Source organism: Mesoplodon mirus (assembly GCF_964341445.2).
Source record: "Mesoplodon mirus genome assembly, chromosome: 8".
Lineage (NCBI taxonomy): Eukaryota > Metazoa > Chordata > Mammalia > Artiodactyla > Ziphiidae > Mesoplodon > Mesoplodon mirus.
The window spans coordinates 105,131,925-105,148,549 of NC_138984.1; the positions used below are offsets into that span (position 1 = coordinate 105,131,925).

At 53.2% G+C, this 16,625-nt stretch overlaps 1 protein-coding gene across 2 annotated transcripts in view; it reads left to right on the top strand.

The window, feature by feature from the left end:
- The window catches only part of TFCP2L1 (transcription factor CP2 like 1), a gene marked incomplete at its 5' end in the record, with an annotated part of 61,387 nt that extends 46,139 nt beyond the window's left edge, over positions 1 to 15,248 (top strand). For both annotated transcript variants that reach the window (XM_082630775.1, XM_082630776.1), the window contains 7 exons: positions 998 to 1,046; positions 1,128 to 1,221; positions 3,408 to 3,498; positions 4,308 to 4,411; positions 7,285 to 7,427; positions 11,937 to 11,988; positions 13,244 to 15,248. In XM_082630775.1, the coding sequence (XP_082486901.1) occupies positions 998 to 1,046; positions 1,128 to 1,221; positions 3,408 to 3,498; positions 4,308 to 4,411; positions 7,285 to 7,427; positions 11,937 to 11,988; positions 13,244 to 13,290 (580 nt within the window). In that variant the 3' untranslated portion in view covers positions 13,291 to 15,248. The remainder of the gene's footprint in view (positions 1 to 997; positions 1,047 to 1,127; positions 1,222 to 3,407; positions 3,499 to 4,307; positions 4,412 to 7,284; positions 7,428 to 11,936; positions 11,989 to 13,243) is intronic.
- Between the last annotated feature and the right edge of the window lie 1,377 nt (positions 15,249 to 16,625).

Sequence of the window (16,625 nt, forward strand, 5' to 3'; positions counted from 1 at the left end):
GGGGTCTGTTTTGTTCTTATTGTGGTAAAATACACAAAACGTAAAATTTACCATTTTAACATTTTTAAGTGGCGCTAGGTCAGTAATATTAAGTCCGTTCATGTTGTACCATCACCACTGTCCATCTGGAAGGGTCGTCTCTCAGTGTGTTTTTCTCTTGACATAAAAACCCAGGTGTTCAGGTCTCTGCCTCCCTTTGGGGAAAAACGTGACAATGGTTTTCTCGTGGCGGATGCCAAACTGTGGGTGCTTGTTCGCTGCAGAATAAGCCCCCGAGGGACTCCTCTGCCCTCTCCTGGGTGTGGCTGGCCCTTCACTGTCCCAGCACTGAGTCCCTGTGAGGCGTGTGTCCTGGTCTGCTTGGTCAACCTGCCCTCCCTCGTGCTGGGGCTTGGCGTGGGGACCACAGCATCTGGCCGAAACAAGCCCCGGAGCCTTAGCTGAGGGATGAGGGTATGTAGTTAACTTCCATCCACACCAGAGGCTTTGTTAGGGCTTTCCAGGGATGGAGGAGGTCTGTATTTTTCTCGAGGACCCATTGCATTTCAAAGGAGCCCCAGAGCAGAGGGAAGTGAGGGGCAGGCTGGCGGGGAGCATCCTCTGCCCTCTCCTGGGTGTGGCTGGCCCTTCACTGTCCCAGCACTGAGTCCCTGTGAGGCGTGTGTCCTGGTCTGCTTGGTCAACCTGCCCTCCCTCGTGCTGGGGCTTGGCGTGGGGACCACAGCATCTGGCCGAAACAAGCCCCGGAGCCTTAGCTGAGGGATGAGGGTATGTAGTTAACTTCCATCCACACCAGAGGCTTTGTTAGGGCTTTCCAGGGATGGAGGAGGTCTGTATTTTTCTCGAGGACCCATTGCATTTCAAAGGAGCCCCAGAGCAGAGGGAAGTGAGGGGCAGGCTGGCGGGGAGCATCCTCAGCCAGGAAGGAGCATCCTCTCTGCCCACCATCCCGGGAAGGAGCGTCCTCACCGCTCACCACCTCTCTTCTTCCTTTCAGCAACAGCTCCCCAACCCACCCGGTGGAGGCCCTGCCCGTGGGCAGTGACGTAAGTGTCTGCGGCTGGGCGCTGGCTGCCTGTCCCGTGCAGACCGAGCACCCCCTCAAGGCCTGTCCTCTCTGCCCGCAGCACCTGCTTCCCTCAGCCTCCATGCAGGACGCCCAGCAGTGGCTCCACCGCAACAGATTCTCCCAGTTTTGCCGGCTCTTCGCCAGCTTCTCGGGTGAGCGTCTCTGAATGGTGCTCAGAAACCCGCGAGGATCTTGGAACGCTCAGCATGTGCCCTTGGCTCCCGAGGGGCCGCGGCCTGTCCTGGGGACCCAGAGTGGTCACTTGTGGTCACTTGTGTGTATTGGCCCTCGGCCGAGGGCTCGTGGGCGGTCCTGCCCCTGAGGTGTGCAGCCGAGCGTGGCTTTGCGGGAGGACCGTCTGGGAGCCTTTTCAAGATGCCCCTCAGCTGCAGTGTGGGCTCTGCTTTGCCCAGAAGAGCCCCTTAGCCAACAGGCCAGTGCACACTCAGCAAGCCTCCCAGCCTTTTCCTCGCAAACACTGCCCGTCGTGCTGTCTCTAGAGCCGTGACCCGGGAGATGGTGGTACAGCCACAGGCGAGAAGGGAAAGCAGCTCTTCCTTCTCTAAAGGTTTTTCAAGCTCTTGCTGGTGGTCCCATCAGACAGCCGCCCTGAGCTGGGGGCATTGGGGGACAGGGTAACAGCCATGAACCTTGCTCCCCGGCAGTCGGCCCAGAGTGACAGAGAGTCAAGTGTTGGCCGAAACCAGAAGACTGGCCCTCAAGGACATCTGTGGCAGCGGAAGGGAACCAGCACCCATCCGTGGTCTTTGAGCTCAGCTTTTCTTTTCTTTTTCTTTTTGGCTGCGCCGCATGCCTTGCGGGATCTTAGTTCCCCAACCAGGGATTGAACCCGGGGCCCCCGCAATGAGAGCGCCGAGTCCTAACCCTGGACTGCCAGGGAAGTCCCTGAGCTCAGCTTTTCTGAGCATGTTCTTTGTGCTGTGGGTAGACAGTACAAGGGCAGTCAGGCAGGGATCCTGTCCTCGGGCAGCTCTGAGTCAGCGCGGAGGTGTAAACTGCCCATCTCAACACGCCGTGCCCCTTCTGGGATGGGCAGGCTTGGTGGAGGGCCCTGGGCCAGCCTAGGCGGGAGGAGGGTGGAGGGGAGCCTCCCCCTTAAGCAGGGGGTGGTGTAGGCCATGCCGAGGAGACGTCCTTGAGCAAAGCCTGGAAAGGCGAGGGCACGAGCCAGGTGGGTGTGGGAGGATGAACTTTCCAAGCGGGGGGCAGGTGCAAGGTGGGGCCTGCCTGGTGCGGCTACGGAGCGGAGGGCCCCGGTGATGGGGCCGAGTGGGCCGGGCGGCAGGTGAGGTCAGAGAGGCGCACAGGGGCCCTCTTGGAGAGTGCAAGGAGTTTGGCTTTTATTCTCCATGAAAGGGGAGCCAGTGTACCTGCAGTATTGTACCTAAAACCGTATCTTAACTGTGGCAGGAAACAGGGGCGAATGCTGTGGCTCTAGACCACGTGGCTGTCGTGAAGTTTTCCGCAGAAGGCTGAAGGCATCCTGTGCCTTGCGGAGTCCACCCAGGCACAAGGCTCTAGGGGACTCCTCGGGCTTCGAGGAAGGGACTCGTCTTCATCCACGTACCAGGATGCTCATAGACAGTTACCTATGATCGCCTCAAACTGGGAGCACCCCCAAAGCCCATCGGCAGAGAGGGCGTACAGGAATTGTGCTTTATTCGTGCAGTGAATACTACCTAAAAGTGGGCATGAATGATCCACAGCTATATGCAGCACGAATGGGCCCTTAAACGGAACTCGGAGGGAGAGCCAGACCTAGAAAAGTGCTTACTGTTCAGTTCCATTCACACAGGTGCTAAAAGCCAGGCGAAACTCCTCTGCATGTGAGGAGTGGGGAGAGCAGTTCCCCAGAGGTGAGGGTGGGGGACGTGGTGGCCGGTGGGATGGTGGGAATGTCCTGCCTCTTGACCTGGGCGCTGGGTGCACGGGTGCCTGGGCGCATTCAGAACGGCAGTGTCCCGGGAGCTGTGAGCTTTTGTCTCCAGACAAGTGCACACGTGATCACACTGATAAGATATATCACTGACAGTGATGCCAATAAAAGGTCCAGAGGGAGGGCCAGGCAGCCACAGGCAGTGAGGGCTTCTGAACTTCTGCAAATGCCCGTCGATTCCTCTGACTTTGTGAAGCCAGTTGTTGAGCTTCTGACATCTCTGGGGCCGTGATCTCCTGACGTTGTTTAGCTCCTGCTGTTTCTCCCTGTGGGACACCTATACCCCCTGAGGGTGAGGCTGGCTCGACCCTCCCCCGGGGTCTGCAGGTGCAGCCCTTCCCCTGCACCCCGGGTCACAGGCGGCCCCATGTACTTGCCCAGGTGCTGACCTGCTGAAGATGTCCCGCGATGACCTGGTCCAGATCTGCGGCCCTGCAGATGGGATCCGACTCTTTAATGCCATCAAAGGCAGGTGGGTGTTGGTGCCCGCTGGGGGCACAGGATGTGGCTGGGAGGCGTCAGGAGTGGGGTGGCGGCCCCCGCGGGGAAGTGAGATGCCGTGGCTCGCAGCCCACCCTGCCCGGAAGCCCCCTCCTCCCCTCCCTCCCTCTTCTCTGTTTGACGGGGGCCTTGGCCTCTGAGTCTCAGCCCCTTGGCCGCTTCCTCTGGTTCTCAGATGCTTACACGGTCCTGGGCTTCGAGCTGCTTCCTGTTGCTCCTGCTGGGGTTGGGGGGCAGGCGTGGATGGTGTGATCTAAATAGGCAGAACATGGACAGCGCAGTTTTCACTCCGGGTTTGAATCCCACATCTGCCTCTTAGGGACTTGGCAACTGGGCCGAACCCTTAACCCCCGTGAGCCTCAGTTTCCTCATCTGTAGAAGGGGAGGGTGGTCCTGGCTCCGTCATAGGTGTGTGAGGATGAAATGAGCTCAGAATGAGCCGGAGAGAGCGCTTGCTGTGTCACCCTGGAAAACCTCCTATGTTGAGACTGGTGCCCCGGGCGGAGCCCCCTCTGGGCAGGTTGCAGGACCGGGGTGGGGGGGGTCGGGGGGTGGAATCGTCCATCCCCCATCCCCAGCAAGCCTGTGCGAAGCTGTTAAGGTCCTTCCAGACGGGGTTCTGTCCCCGACAGCTCCTCGATGAAAGGCACTCTGTACCCCCGTAGCCTTCTTTCTTTCTTTCCCCCTAAGTCTGCTCTTTCCACCCTGTGTTCTGGAACCTTCTGGAACAACAGAGCTTGGCCCCTCATACCTGCTGTTGATTTCCTTTCCTCCTGCCAGGAACGTGAGGCCGAAGGTGACCATTTACGTCTGCCAGGAGCTGGAGCAGAACCGCGTGCCCCTGCAGCAGAAGCGGGACGGCGGTGGGGACCCCAGTCTGTGTGGTGGGTCGTGGGTGCGCCCCGCACCCCGGGCCGGATAGAGGGCGGCAGAGTAACGGGAAGAGACACAGAAGGAGAGGCGGCACGAGTCCACGGCTGAGGACGCCTCCCCTGATCCGCCTTTCATGTAGGAGGAGTGCTTGTTGTACTTCATCCTGGGGGTGACATGTTTAGGGTGGGCATCATCTCCCAGAATGGCCGGTCCAGGTTACCGATGTTCCACCTGGGGAAACAGGGCTGGAGAGGAGATGTGTCCCCTAATGCCACTCAGCTACTCACGGTAGAACTGGAAGTTGGGCTTTCTGGCTCCCCAGCTGGTGACGAGTGACAGCTGTGTTCCCAGGAGCGTGTCCTCCTGTGTGTTCCCCCAGCTGGATGAGACTTTCCCATTTGGTTCGGTCGCTGCACAGGGGGGTCTCGGAGCGCCTCTGGGGTACATGGCTCTTTGGGGTTGGCGGTTTTCAGTGTCTTGCTTCTGAGCGTTGTGAGTGCTGAGTCTGATGAGCTGCGCGGCCCCACCCGCGGGGTCTGGACTCTGCATCATCGGCAGAGAGAGCCCCCTGTACCTCTCTGCGGGCCCGTCCAGATCAGCAAGGATGCCCAAGACCTTGGGCTAAGGGCGTTCCATTTTCTTCCCATAGCAGGAACTGCTCATGGTCCGCTGTGGGGGAAACTGAGGCACAGCGGCTGCCCCGAGATGCCAGTGCTGTGAGTGGCAGAGCCAGGATCCAAATCTCCGGGCCCTGGCAGCTGGCATCCAGGCCTCAGGACATTTCTGCGAATGTCCAGGTCCTCCCGCCGCGGTCGGTCTGTGAAGGACAGAGCTCGCGTCTCCTGGTTTCCTGCACACGTGGCGAGGGCAGGCGCTAGCCCACACGCCCAGCCTCAGAGGTGTGGAGAGCGCCGAGGTCTGGCTTCTAGCGGTGGCAGCGTTGGGATTTGAACCTAGGCTGGCCCGCTCGAGGGCCTCTCGTTTCCCCACACGGCCCCCGATGAGAGGAGTTCTGAGCAGTGGGTGACTGACCGTCCGCTGGCTCTGAGCAGTGCTGGTCCCCCCTCCACGTTCCTCTAGGGACAGGAAAGGCCAGAGACAAAAGGTTACAGCCGGAGGGCCGCACTGCAACCCTTCTGGCTCTTTGCTGTCAGCAGTCCAAGAGTAAAATAAGAAAAAGTGGAACTGGCTCTGAAAAGTTGGGAAAAGTTCAATGAGAATTCTGTTATAAAAAGGAATCTTACAACAGAGGCCTGGGATTCTTCCCCGGCGTTAGTTTGGGAAGGAAGGTAACACAGCGACCGCATTCTCTGAACAGGGTCTGGGTGCGGGTCATCCTATTTGAAATCCTGGGAAGGCGAGTCTCTTGTGTGGCTGGAGCCCCATGGCCTCTGCCACCCCTTCAAAGGGAGCCACCGTGTGTGCGTGTGTGTGGGCGCACGTGCTTTTAGCATACCAGGCCGCCGATCAGGTTTGTTGAACCAAGGGTTCCTTCCTTAGTTGAGCAAGGAGTTTCAGCACCTCTTGTTTCATCCAGCGGTGTTTTACTTTTTAAGGGACTTGAAGTTCCTGGGCATCGCTTCATCCCCCCCAGGTCACCCACGGGGTTTGCTCTTCCCCGACGGGTTTGGGTTTTTGCTTCCAGCCTCAGGGTCCCTGTTGTCTCCACTGTCTGGTGATACTCCTGGTGCCCCCCCCACCCCGCCCTTTGGGGTCGCAGTGCTCCAGCTGACTGTTGTTTGTGCCGTGGAGAAGGGTAAGGACAGACCCTTTCTCTTCTGCTGTCAGGTAGCAACTATCTTACGTCTCACTCTTGGCCACAGGGAGCCGTCCAGTAACCCCTTTAACCAGTGGAAGGGAAGGAATGCAGACACAGGATGTTCTCCTCCGTAGCAGGCCACACCTCAGAATCCCCGGAAGCTTCTAAGAAATGCAGATTTCGGCAATTCCCCGGCAGTCCAGGGGTTAGGACACTCAGGGGCTTTCACTGCCATGGCTGCGGGTTCAATCCCTGGTCAGGGAACTAAGATCCCGCAAGCTGTGGGGCGCGACCCCCCCAAAAAATTTGTTTTTGAAATTTATTTTTTATTGAAGTATAGTTGATTAACAAGTTGTATATATATATATTTTTTTCTGCTTTATAACAAATTTAATCAGTTATACATATACATATGTTCCCATATCCCCTCCCTTTTGCGTCTCCCTCCCACCCTCCCTATCCCACACCCTAGGTGGTCACAAAGCACCGAGCTGATCTCCCTGTGCTCTGCGGCTGCTTCCCACTATCTATCTACCTTACGTTTGATAGTGTATATATGTCCATGCCTCTCTCTCGCTTTGTCACAGCTTACCCTTCCCCCTCCCCATATCCTCAAGTCCATTCTCTAGTAGGTCTGTGTCTTTATTCCTGTCTTACCCCAGGTTCTTCATGACATTTTTTTTTCTTAAATTCCATATATATGTGTCAGCATACAGTATTTGTCTTTCTCTTTCTGACTTACTTCTCTCTGTATGACAGACTCTAGGTCTGTCATTTTTTTTAAATGCAGATTTCGGCCAGCTGTTCCCCCTCCAGCCTCCACCCCTAGATGGGCGTCCTTGGTCCAGGGTGGATGCAGGGATTCTCCATTTTACACAAGTCCCCCAAGAGAGAATGAAACAGGAATACAGTACGGAGCCTGGCATCTTGTCAGCTGGCGCTGGGCCGAGAGGGAGCCTTGCGGCTTCCAGATGCGTCCCCAGTACAGCCAGAACCCGCGAGTCCATCTGGGTGTGGACATTCTTACAAGCACGTTACTGGTTTGGGGGATCGGGGGCGAGGGTAGATGGGCTCCTTTGAAGGCAGCCACTTGTCCTATAGAAGGCCCTGTCCCCCGCCCTGCAGTGTACCACGCCATCTTCCTGGAGGAGCTGACCACCTTGGAGCTGATCGAGAAGATCGCCAACCTGTACAGCATCTCCCCGCAGCACATCCATCGGGTGTACCGGCAGGGCCCCACCGGCATCCACGTGGTGGTCAGCAACGAGGTGAGCGCTGCAGCCCCGCCAGCCCGAGGAGCTGGGCCCAGGGCTACGGGCGGGAGCCGCAGACCCACACCCGAAATGCGCCCTGCGGGGCTTGGGGGCGACTTCAGGCTGAAGATGGCAAACAGGGTTCATCTGCCTACGGCCCACTCTCAGCTGCGGGGGCTGCCCGGGGAGCCGGGAGAGAGAGGGGTCTGAGGCCACGACCACGGGCTCTGAATAGCTGTCACCTCTCCATCTGGAACCCCACCCTTGGCCAGGTGCCCTGCTCGCACCCCTGCCTTGGGGCGCTTACAGTCAGGGCTGTGAGGACTCAGACGCACGTGCTCACCCAGGGCAGGGGCGGGGGGTGGGAGGGGGCAGGCCCGGGAGAGGTGACACGGGCTGGGTTGATGATGGTTGATGATGGAGAGGCCGGGGCTCTCGGGGAACAGAGGCGTCCTCTGCTGAATGGTGAAGGTGCCACAGCCTTCCAGGGTCTGTCTCTGGCCACACAGGCCTCTGCAGGGCATAAGCAGCCCCTGACAGAGGACACAGGTACAGAACATGGCCCCCCTGGCGACCGTGCCCTCGAGTGATCAGATCCCACTGCTGGCTCCGGAGGGAGTTATCAAACGGGCTTGATGACGTGTTTCAGGCGTTCCTGCCTGTTGTAGAACAAAAGCTTTTTTTTTTTTTTTTTTGGCGGTACACGGGCCTCTCACTGTTGTGGCCTCTCCCGTTGCAGGGCACAGGCTCCGGACGCACAGACTCAGCGGCCATGGCTCACGGGCCCAGCCGCTCTGCGGCATGTGGGATCTTCCCGGACCGGGGCACGAACCCGTGTCCCCTGCATCGGCAGGTGGACTCTTAACCACTGTGCCACCAGGGAAGCCCAACAAAAGCTTTTAAGCTTGTCTTATCCTGGACCCCTTCTCTTAATAATAGTAATTAATAATGAGCGCCAGCGTTCCATCAGCGCTTACCATGTCCCAGCGGCTGTTCTAAGTGACTCATTTAATCCTGGCAGCCTCCCTGTGAGGCAGGCGCTGTCATGAGCCCATTTCACAGATAGGAAACAGGCACAGAGAGGCTGCGTAATGGCCCCAGGGTGCACAGCTCGTAAGAGGGTTGGGCTGTGGCGGGAAGGCTGGTGGCCCAGCAGCAGAGCCTGAGCGTCGAGCCAACCACCTCTGAAATGAGGCGCTTACACAGAACTGTGCTGATGGGAGCAGAGGTGGAACCCTGAGCCCCCAGCCCAGCCCCCAGCAGACCCTCCACCCACTCTGGGAACTCTGCAAGCCTCAGCAGAGGATGATGGAGGGAACGGTACAGGAAGGGGGGCTGGGAAAGCAGGGAAGCTGTGGGCTTCGGAATTGGACCCATGTCGCCACCTGGACTGGCTCCTCGTAGCCGGGTGACCTTGGGCAAATCTACTTAATGACTTTGAGCCTCAGTTTCCATGTCTGCAAAATGGGGATAAATCTATCCATCAAGCAGGCTGTAGTAAGGATAAAATAGAAAACAGTGTCAGGTACTGGTAGATGCTAAATTAGCCAGGCACTTGTTTTGGGAAACAAGTGATGGAGCGATCCTTAAATTTGACAGCGTATAACATGTAAGGCTTTTAATGGTCTGTATATTTCATAAATCGTCATCATCAGGAGAAATCCTGTTGTCACTTGTCATCATAATTGTCCGAGCCCCCTACGTGGGAGTCCTCCGTTTCATGGGAGTTTCATCCTGGGGATGGGCAAGGTGGTGTTTTCCTTCCTTTTTTAAAAAAATATTTATTTATTTATTTTAATTTTTGGCCGCGCCGTGTGTTAGTTGTGGCACTCGGGATTGCTGGGGTGTGCGGGATCTTTCCTTGCGGCGCGTGGGCTTCTCTAGTTGTGGCATGCGGGTTTTCTCTCTCCAGCTGTGGCGTGCGGGCTTAGTTGCCCTGCAGCATGTGGGATCTTAGTTCCCTGACCAGGGATCGAACCTGCATCCCCTGCATTGGAAGGTGGATTCGTTACCACTGGACCACCAGGGAAGTCCCTTCTGTCCTTTTTAATTAAAAAGTAATTCACAATTCGTATCAGTCAGGCAATATAAGCAGAAGGCGAGTGTGAAAGGCCCTTATCTTCCCCACTCTCTTTTCCTAGCAGAGTTAGATTAGGTTTGATGTAATTCTGCCAGATAATTTTGTGTGCGTGTGTCCATTGCATGCCTGAGTGTGTGTAGGTGTGGGTTTTTAAAAACACACAACCAGGATCCATTTGAACAAAGGGCCATTGATCTGCAACTTGCTATTGTTGTCACCAGTTCAGAATTCCTTCCACATCATTACAATCGAGTCTAAGGTGGCTGTGTTTTGGCCCCCATTTCACAGATAAAGCACATGAAGCCCAGAGTTGCTGGCCCGAGCAAGTCCTGTAGAATAGCCAGGAAGCGTTAAACGCCCTGAGCATCAGGCAGTAGTGACGACATGGAAAACTCGTCAGTTTCCATCTCACAAATGCATTTCTGCCGTGAAGACAAAAGCCAAGAATGCTCAGAACCCTTGCAATTTCACAGGTCCCTGAAGGGGTTCCTTCCCTCAGCTTGCCCTGTGCCCACCCCCCGCCCCCCGCCCAGAGCAGGCAGTTAAGCCAGTGAAGCAGAGAACAGAACTCAAACGCCACCTCGGCTAAGTAGGTGATTCTTATTCCCCTGAAGTCTCCTTGCCTCTTAACCCCGAATCAGTTGGAAACCTTTGGTTCTTAATTGCCCGGAGCACTGGAGGTGGCCTGGCCAGCCGTGCAGCCGGCCCCTGGGGTGCAAGGGCACTTCATTAAACAAGGCAGTTACTGATTAAGCCCGTGTGGGCCCTGCTTCAGGTTTGGCATGCCCCAGCAGTGGGGTTGCCAAGAGTCCCCGAGGGAGCAGGCCGGCAGCATAGCGTAAATGTACTTCATGCATCATTAGGGCCTGGGGGAGGGGCAGGGGTCGACAGGTGGATGGATTTGCAGGATCTGGGGCAGTCATCCAGAGGGGGGCGGTAAAATGTGGGTTGTCCTTTTCATTTGGAAAGGGGTTTTGCTGTCCCATTGGCTAGTATGTATGTTGTGGGTATGTTTAGGTAGATGTGTACCTTTGTCATATTGTTTAAAGGTGTATTGTGAAATACGGCATACATATTTAGAATAGAGGAAGCTCATTTGTAGAGTTTAAAGAATAACTAAAGCACCCGATACCTGCGCTCAGGTTAGTGCGGTGTTTGTTAGAACCCCCTTTGTGGGCTAATTCCGTGTTCCCCTCCAGTGCTGGTTTGAATTTTATATTGATCATTCCCTGGTTCTTCTTCAATACATTCTTTAATTTTGCCTATTTTTAAACTTCATAGAAGTGGGATAGGAGTGCCTTCTTCAGGGACTTAACGGTTTGTGATTCATGCATGTTGAGCGGCACTGGAGGTCACCGGCCCTGTCGAGCAGCCGGGTGTGATTAGGTCCTAGTTTGTTCCTGCTGCTTCTACTGTTGGGTGACGTGAGGGCTGTTTCTAGTTTTCACTCATAGAGGCAGTGCTGCTCTCAGCATCCTTAGGTGTGTTTTTTGTGTGTACGTGCAGGAGCTTACCTAGGGCACCTGCCTGCAGGAGAGGTGTGTGGTCATCTGTGCTGCGTCCTGTGAACAGTTGTAGAAAGCAGTCATTTGGATGAACGCCCCCCCCACCAGAAGAGGATGCCCATTCCCATTGCTGTGCATCCTGGTTATATATATATTTTTATCATCGAAACAGCCTCGTTTTACAGACAGCGCCTGGAGACAGGAAGTTGCCTTATCTAAGGTCACTGGGCTGTTAATCAAAACGAGAACTCCAGAGAGGGGGCTGGTGAGTAATCATAAGCTTCCTGCCCCGCATTTGTAGATGCAGGGAGTGGACTTCTGTTTATAGTTGGTCCTCAAAGGACTCATATGCAGAGCCTGCTCATCACGAGGGTCTTGTTAAAGCATTTTTTTCTTAATTGAAAGATGGTTTATTTACAATGTCGTATTTCAGGTGTACAGCAAAGTGATTCAGTATATGTGTATATACATATATGTATTCTTTTGTTAGATTTGTTTCCCTCATAGGTTGTTACAAGATATTGAATACAGTTCCCCGTGTAAAGCACTTTAGTTTTTTTATCTGGTGCTGTTTTACACACACCCGCTCCTGTAATGTGTCCTTACAGGGATTGGAAAACCCAGTCACTAGGAAAAAGCAAAACGAAAGCAAATCAGGAACGATTTAGTCTTGTATGAAACGTTCACATCTTCATTCCCTTCCAGGCTTCCTTCCATCCTTTGCCTTCGGTTTTTTGTTACTCGACACTGCAATTGCTCTGTCCATCTGCTCTGTATCACGTTCTCTCCACGAGAACGAAGCGTAAGCGTCTTCCTGCACTTGCGTACACGCGGCGCCTGTCACTTCTGATGCTGCGAGCAGCTGGGCTCCGTGTCGCTGAGGCTTTTCAGGCTCTGAACTCGTGGTTGAAGGGACATGGTCTCTCTCTTGCCTTTCAGATGGTGCAGAATTTCCAAGATGAATCCTGTTTCATGCTCAGTACCTTAAAAGGTAAAGCCCCCTCCTCCCCGCCTTTTCTTGTTTAATTAAAGGATGTTGACTGCCCTCCCCCTGGGTTAACAGAGTGTCGGGGAGAGCAGGCTGGTGAGTGGGGCCTGCATGGGGTGGGCCCTCGAGAGGGTGTTACCTGGGAACATCCTCTGCGAAAAAGAAACGCACACTTCCCGGGAAGCCTAGCCTCAGAAACGTGAGAAGGGGTGCGGCTGGCGCCAAGGTCACTTCGAAAGGGAAATCCTGGCCAGACAGTATGTGCTTCACGAACCCAGTGCCAACGAGAAGTACTGTAAGTCCTCTACATGCGAACCTTCAAGTTGCGAACTTTCAGAGATGCGAGCGTGTGTTCACGTGTCCGGTCACGTAAGTTAGTTCACGTGTCTGGCGTACGTTGTCACGCGTGTGCATCCCCTACAAGTGGTTGTGCTTTTGTATACTTCACAGTACCGTAGAGAGTACAGCAGTACAGTATCTTTATTTTGAGCCCAGGATGTCCGGAAGCAAGCGTAGAAACAGTGCTATATAGCTGATTGTGTTAGTTGGGTACCTAGGCTAACTTCGTTGGACGTATGAACAAATTGGACTTACGAACGCACTCTCGGAATGGGACTCGTTCGTGTGTAGGGGACTTACAGTAAGACGCACTTGAATGTTTCTAAAGTGTGGGTCTCTGGGAAGAGCGGGCATGGAATACAGCAGCTGAGTCTGCAGGCCGTGTGGATCGGGGACCCGGGGCTGGGTGGGACCAGGGGGTCACGGAGGGCCCACCTGAGGAAGGGGTCTGAGAAAGAACTCACATGCCGGGAAAAGTGGGAGACCAGCTGTGACCCCCTGTAGGGCTGGGGCAGGTGAGTGTGTGGGGATAGGCGGGAATGAAAGCCCCCTGACCAGGCCATAGACCCTGGACCGTGGCCCTGGACGCTCCCCCCTGTTCTCTGGATCTAGCCACTGACTGCCTTCAGAGGCCTGGGGGCCGCCATGCCCAAAGCCTCCTTGGACATAGGCCCTTCAGTCCTTGGGCCTCAGGCTGTGGTGGAAAAGCCTGCTGTCAAAAAGAAACTCAACAAGGCAGCCGTGAAGGTGTGCGTTGAGATCTCTGCTTTTGTCAACCTGCTTTTTCTGCACAGTCTTATTTGGGTGGCCTCTGCCAGTGTCCATGGCAGGGTGTCTGCTGGTACCCTAATCCCATGGCCCCCGGATGCCACAGCGCCCTGCCTTTCTTCCTGTAAAACGCCACGTTTGTCTCTTGCAGCCGAGAGCAATGACGGCTACCACGTCATCCTGAAATGTGGCCTCTGAACAGAGACGAGCAGGCAGCCACCTCCTACCCTCAGCCCCACGGACCCCCTTGGATGTAGAAATCGCACCCTCGGAAGCTGCGGCGAGGAGGGGCCTGGCCCAGACGGTGAAAGCCACAGACCAACCCCTAGCCGAGACCCTCGGAGTCCATGTCTCTGGCGGGCAGAAAGCCTCCCCCTCCTCCTAGCCTCAGCTTCGGAGCGGTTCCTTGTTCTTCTTCCCAGCCCTGCCGTTCTGAAGAGGCCGACAGTGGGGCATCTCCTCTGATGCTCCCCTAGTTTGAGGCTAGCTCACCGGGTACCTGGGTGCCACCTGTACTGGTCCCTGCCTTCGCCCTCTTTTCTGGTAACTGGCTCGGTGATGGGGCTGCTGACGAAATGGGGGTTTGCGACTGTTCTCCTGTCTTCGTGTCGGTTTCCCGTCTCAGTGACCCTGGTGAGCATCCGTCTTTCCTGTTACTCGGTGGATTGATGGGAGTTGGGTTTATCCTGTGCCTTCTGCTTCTTTCACGTTTACCTTGATTCTAAGGGTCTGCTGCTGCTCGGAGCCCAGAGGTGGGCTCGCATCTCTTCACTGCCGGGCTAGACACGCCACACAGACCTAGTTCTAAGGCCCTTGGGAGGGACAGGGGGAGGCTAGAAAGACTAATTTTAGGCACATTCTCATGAATATAAAAGGGAAGAGAACCAAATGATTCCTCTTGAGCTCCTTCGATATAATTTTATTTCCTAAGCAATCATGGGTAAAGGAGGACCAGGAAATGAGCATTCCATTGTAGGATCACATGACCTTGACTATCCCGACACCAGGCCCTCATGGATGGACTCACCAAATCCCATTTAGAGAAGACCTCCAAACTTGCCAAGCTTCCTAGAGACATTGTATCTTCTGGGAGGGCTCCCCTTTAAATATTTCTCTTTTTTCATTTGTAGAGGGTGTGTTTGGGGCATTTCATCTGCACTGGAATGGTTGGATCACCTTTCTTAGTGGCCTAACTTTGGGGAAATTTGAAGATCAGACTCAGGAATTAGTCTTTGTCTCTGTTTCCTGGGACCCACTGATCTGTACTGGCCCCAGGCTTCAACTCTTTGCTCATGTAAATTCAACTTACAAAGCATGGTGAGGGCTGTGACCAATTGAGTAGGACTTGACAGCTTTTAAAGTGGAGCTTTGGGGGAATATAGAGGTGATCAGAATGGGTAGACCTTGTTTTACAGATGGAGAAGCCAAAGCCCAGAGGGGCAAAGCCACCTGCTTGATACCACATTAGTGATAGGGTAATGACATAAATTTGTCATCTAAACCAGGACACTTCTGAGAGTGAAAGGGGCTCTAGCAATAACTGTGTTGGGACAACAGGTGTGGTGTCCTACGGTGTAAGGACAGGCTTCTGGTTCCCTCTGCTTTTTGGGGGTTGGGGGAGAGGAGCACATAACAGCTTTATTGAGATATGATTCACATACTGTACAATTTACCCGTTTATAGTGTACAGTTCTATGATTTTTTAGTCAATTCACAGAACCACCACGTCGATTTTAGAACATTTTTATCATCCCTAAAAGAAACCCTGTACCCTTGGCAAGTACTCTCCTATTTTCCTCACAATTCCTCTAATCCTAGGCAACCACAAATCTTCTTTCTCTATGGGTTGACCTATTCTGGACATTTCACGTATGTGGAATCATACAATATGTGGTCTTTTGCGACTAGCTGTTTTTTTCACTTAACACAGTGTTTTCTAGGGTCATCCATATTGAACATATATCAGTACTGCCGTCCTTTTTATAGTTTAACAATGTTTCATTCTATGGCTATGGCTCTACCACATTTGTTTATCCATCCATCATTTGATGGATATTTGAGTTGTTTCTGCCTTGGGGCTAATTATGAATAATGCTGCTATGAACATATTTGTACACGGTTTGGTGTACATCTATGTTTTCTTTTAGGAATATACATAGGAGTAGAATCGCTGGGTCATATAGTAACTCTATGTTTAATAACTTTTTGAGGAACTGCCAGACTGTTTTCCAAAGCAGCTGCGTCATTTTACATTCCCATCAGCAGTGTACGAGGCTTCCAGTTTCTCTACATACTGATCAACACTTGCTACTATCTGTCATTTTGATTATAGCATCACAGTGAGTGTGACGTGGTGGCTCATTGTGGTTTTGATTTGCATTTCCCTGATGGCTAATGATGTTGAGCATTTCTTCATGTGCTTACTGGCCATTCGTACATCTTCTTTGGAGAAATGTCTGTTCACCTCCTTTGCCTATTTTCAGTTGGCTTATTTGTCTTTTTATTATTGAGTTGTATGAGTTCTTTGTATATTCTAGATGAAGGTCCTTTATCAGATGTATGAGGTGTCAGAATGTTCTCCACTTCTGTGGGTTGCCTTCACTTTCTTATGATCACCTTTGAAGGGCAACAGTTTTTAATTTTATTGACGTCTAAGACACCTGTCTTTTCTCTTGTTGCTTATACTTTTGGTGTCCTATGTAAGAAACTATCACCTAATCCAGGGTCAAGAAGATTTATGCTTATGTTTTCTTCTCAGAATTTGGATAGTTTTAGCTCTCCAATAGTCTTCGATTAATTTTGAGTTAATTTTTATATATGGTGTGAGGTAGGGGTCCAACTGCATTCTTCTGCATGTAGCTATCCAGCTGTATCAGCACCAGTTGTTGAAAAGACTATTGGAAGCCCCATAGAATCGCCTTCATACCATTGCTAACGGCCCCTGATTCTTACTGGATCTTTGTTTCTGCAACATAGGGCTGTCATTAGGAAGCTCACCTTTTTTTTTTTTTTTTTTTTTTTTTAAACTCAGCCCACGTTTGGCTCCCCCATTTTTACACCTGGCTTTCTATTCTCTTCTTGCTGTCTCCCCCTTTCCCTGTCTCAACAGTGCTGGGTCACGTCACTCTCTGATGTTCTGCACCCTTTCTGGGTCCACACGTCAGTTCTAGGGGGATCAAGACCAGTCATTTCCTTTTTTAAGGAGCAGAGTCACACAGAAGTGGAATAACTTGCTCAAGGTCCCCCAGATCAAGGACTAGACGGTTGATCTTGTGACTGCCGGCCTTTCAAGGTGTCTGCCATTCACTAGACCCAAGAGATGCCACTACCCAGACCCAAGTGACGGCAGGCTGAAATCTTACTTCTAAAAATGTGGTAGGCTACTATTTTTATTTCTTCATTCCAGATGAGGGTCTAATCAAGATCTGGTACCTTAAGTTTGCTGTAGAATGCACACTGCATCTGCCCTGCTTATCTTCTAGTGGTTAGAGTTCAATCTTGTAGCTTCCAGAGAAGTAGAAAATAATAAATAC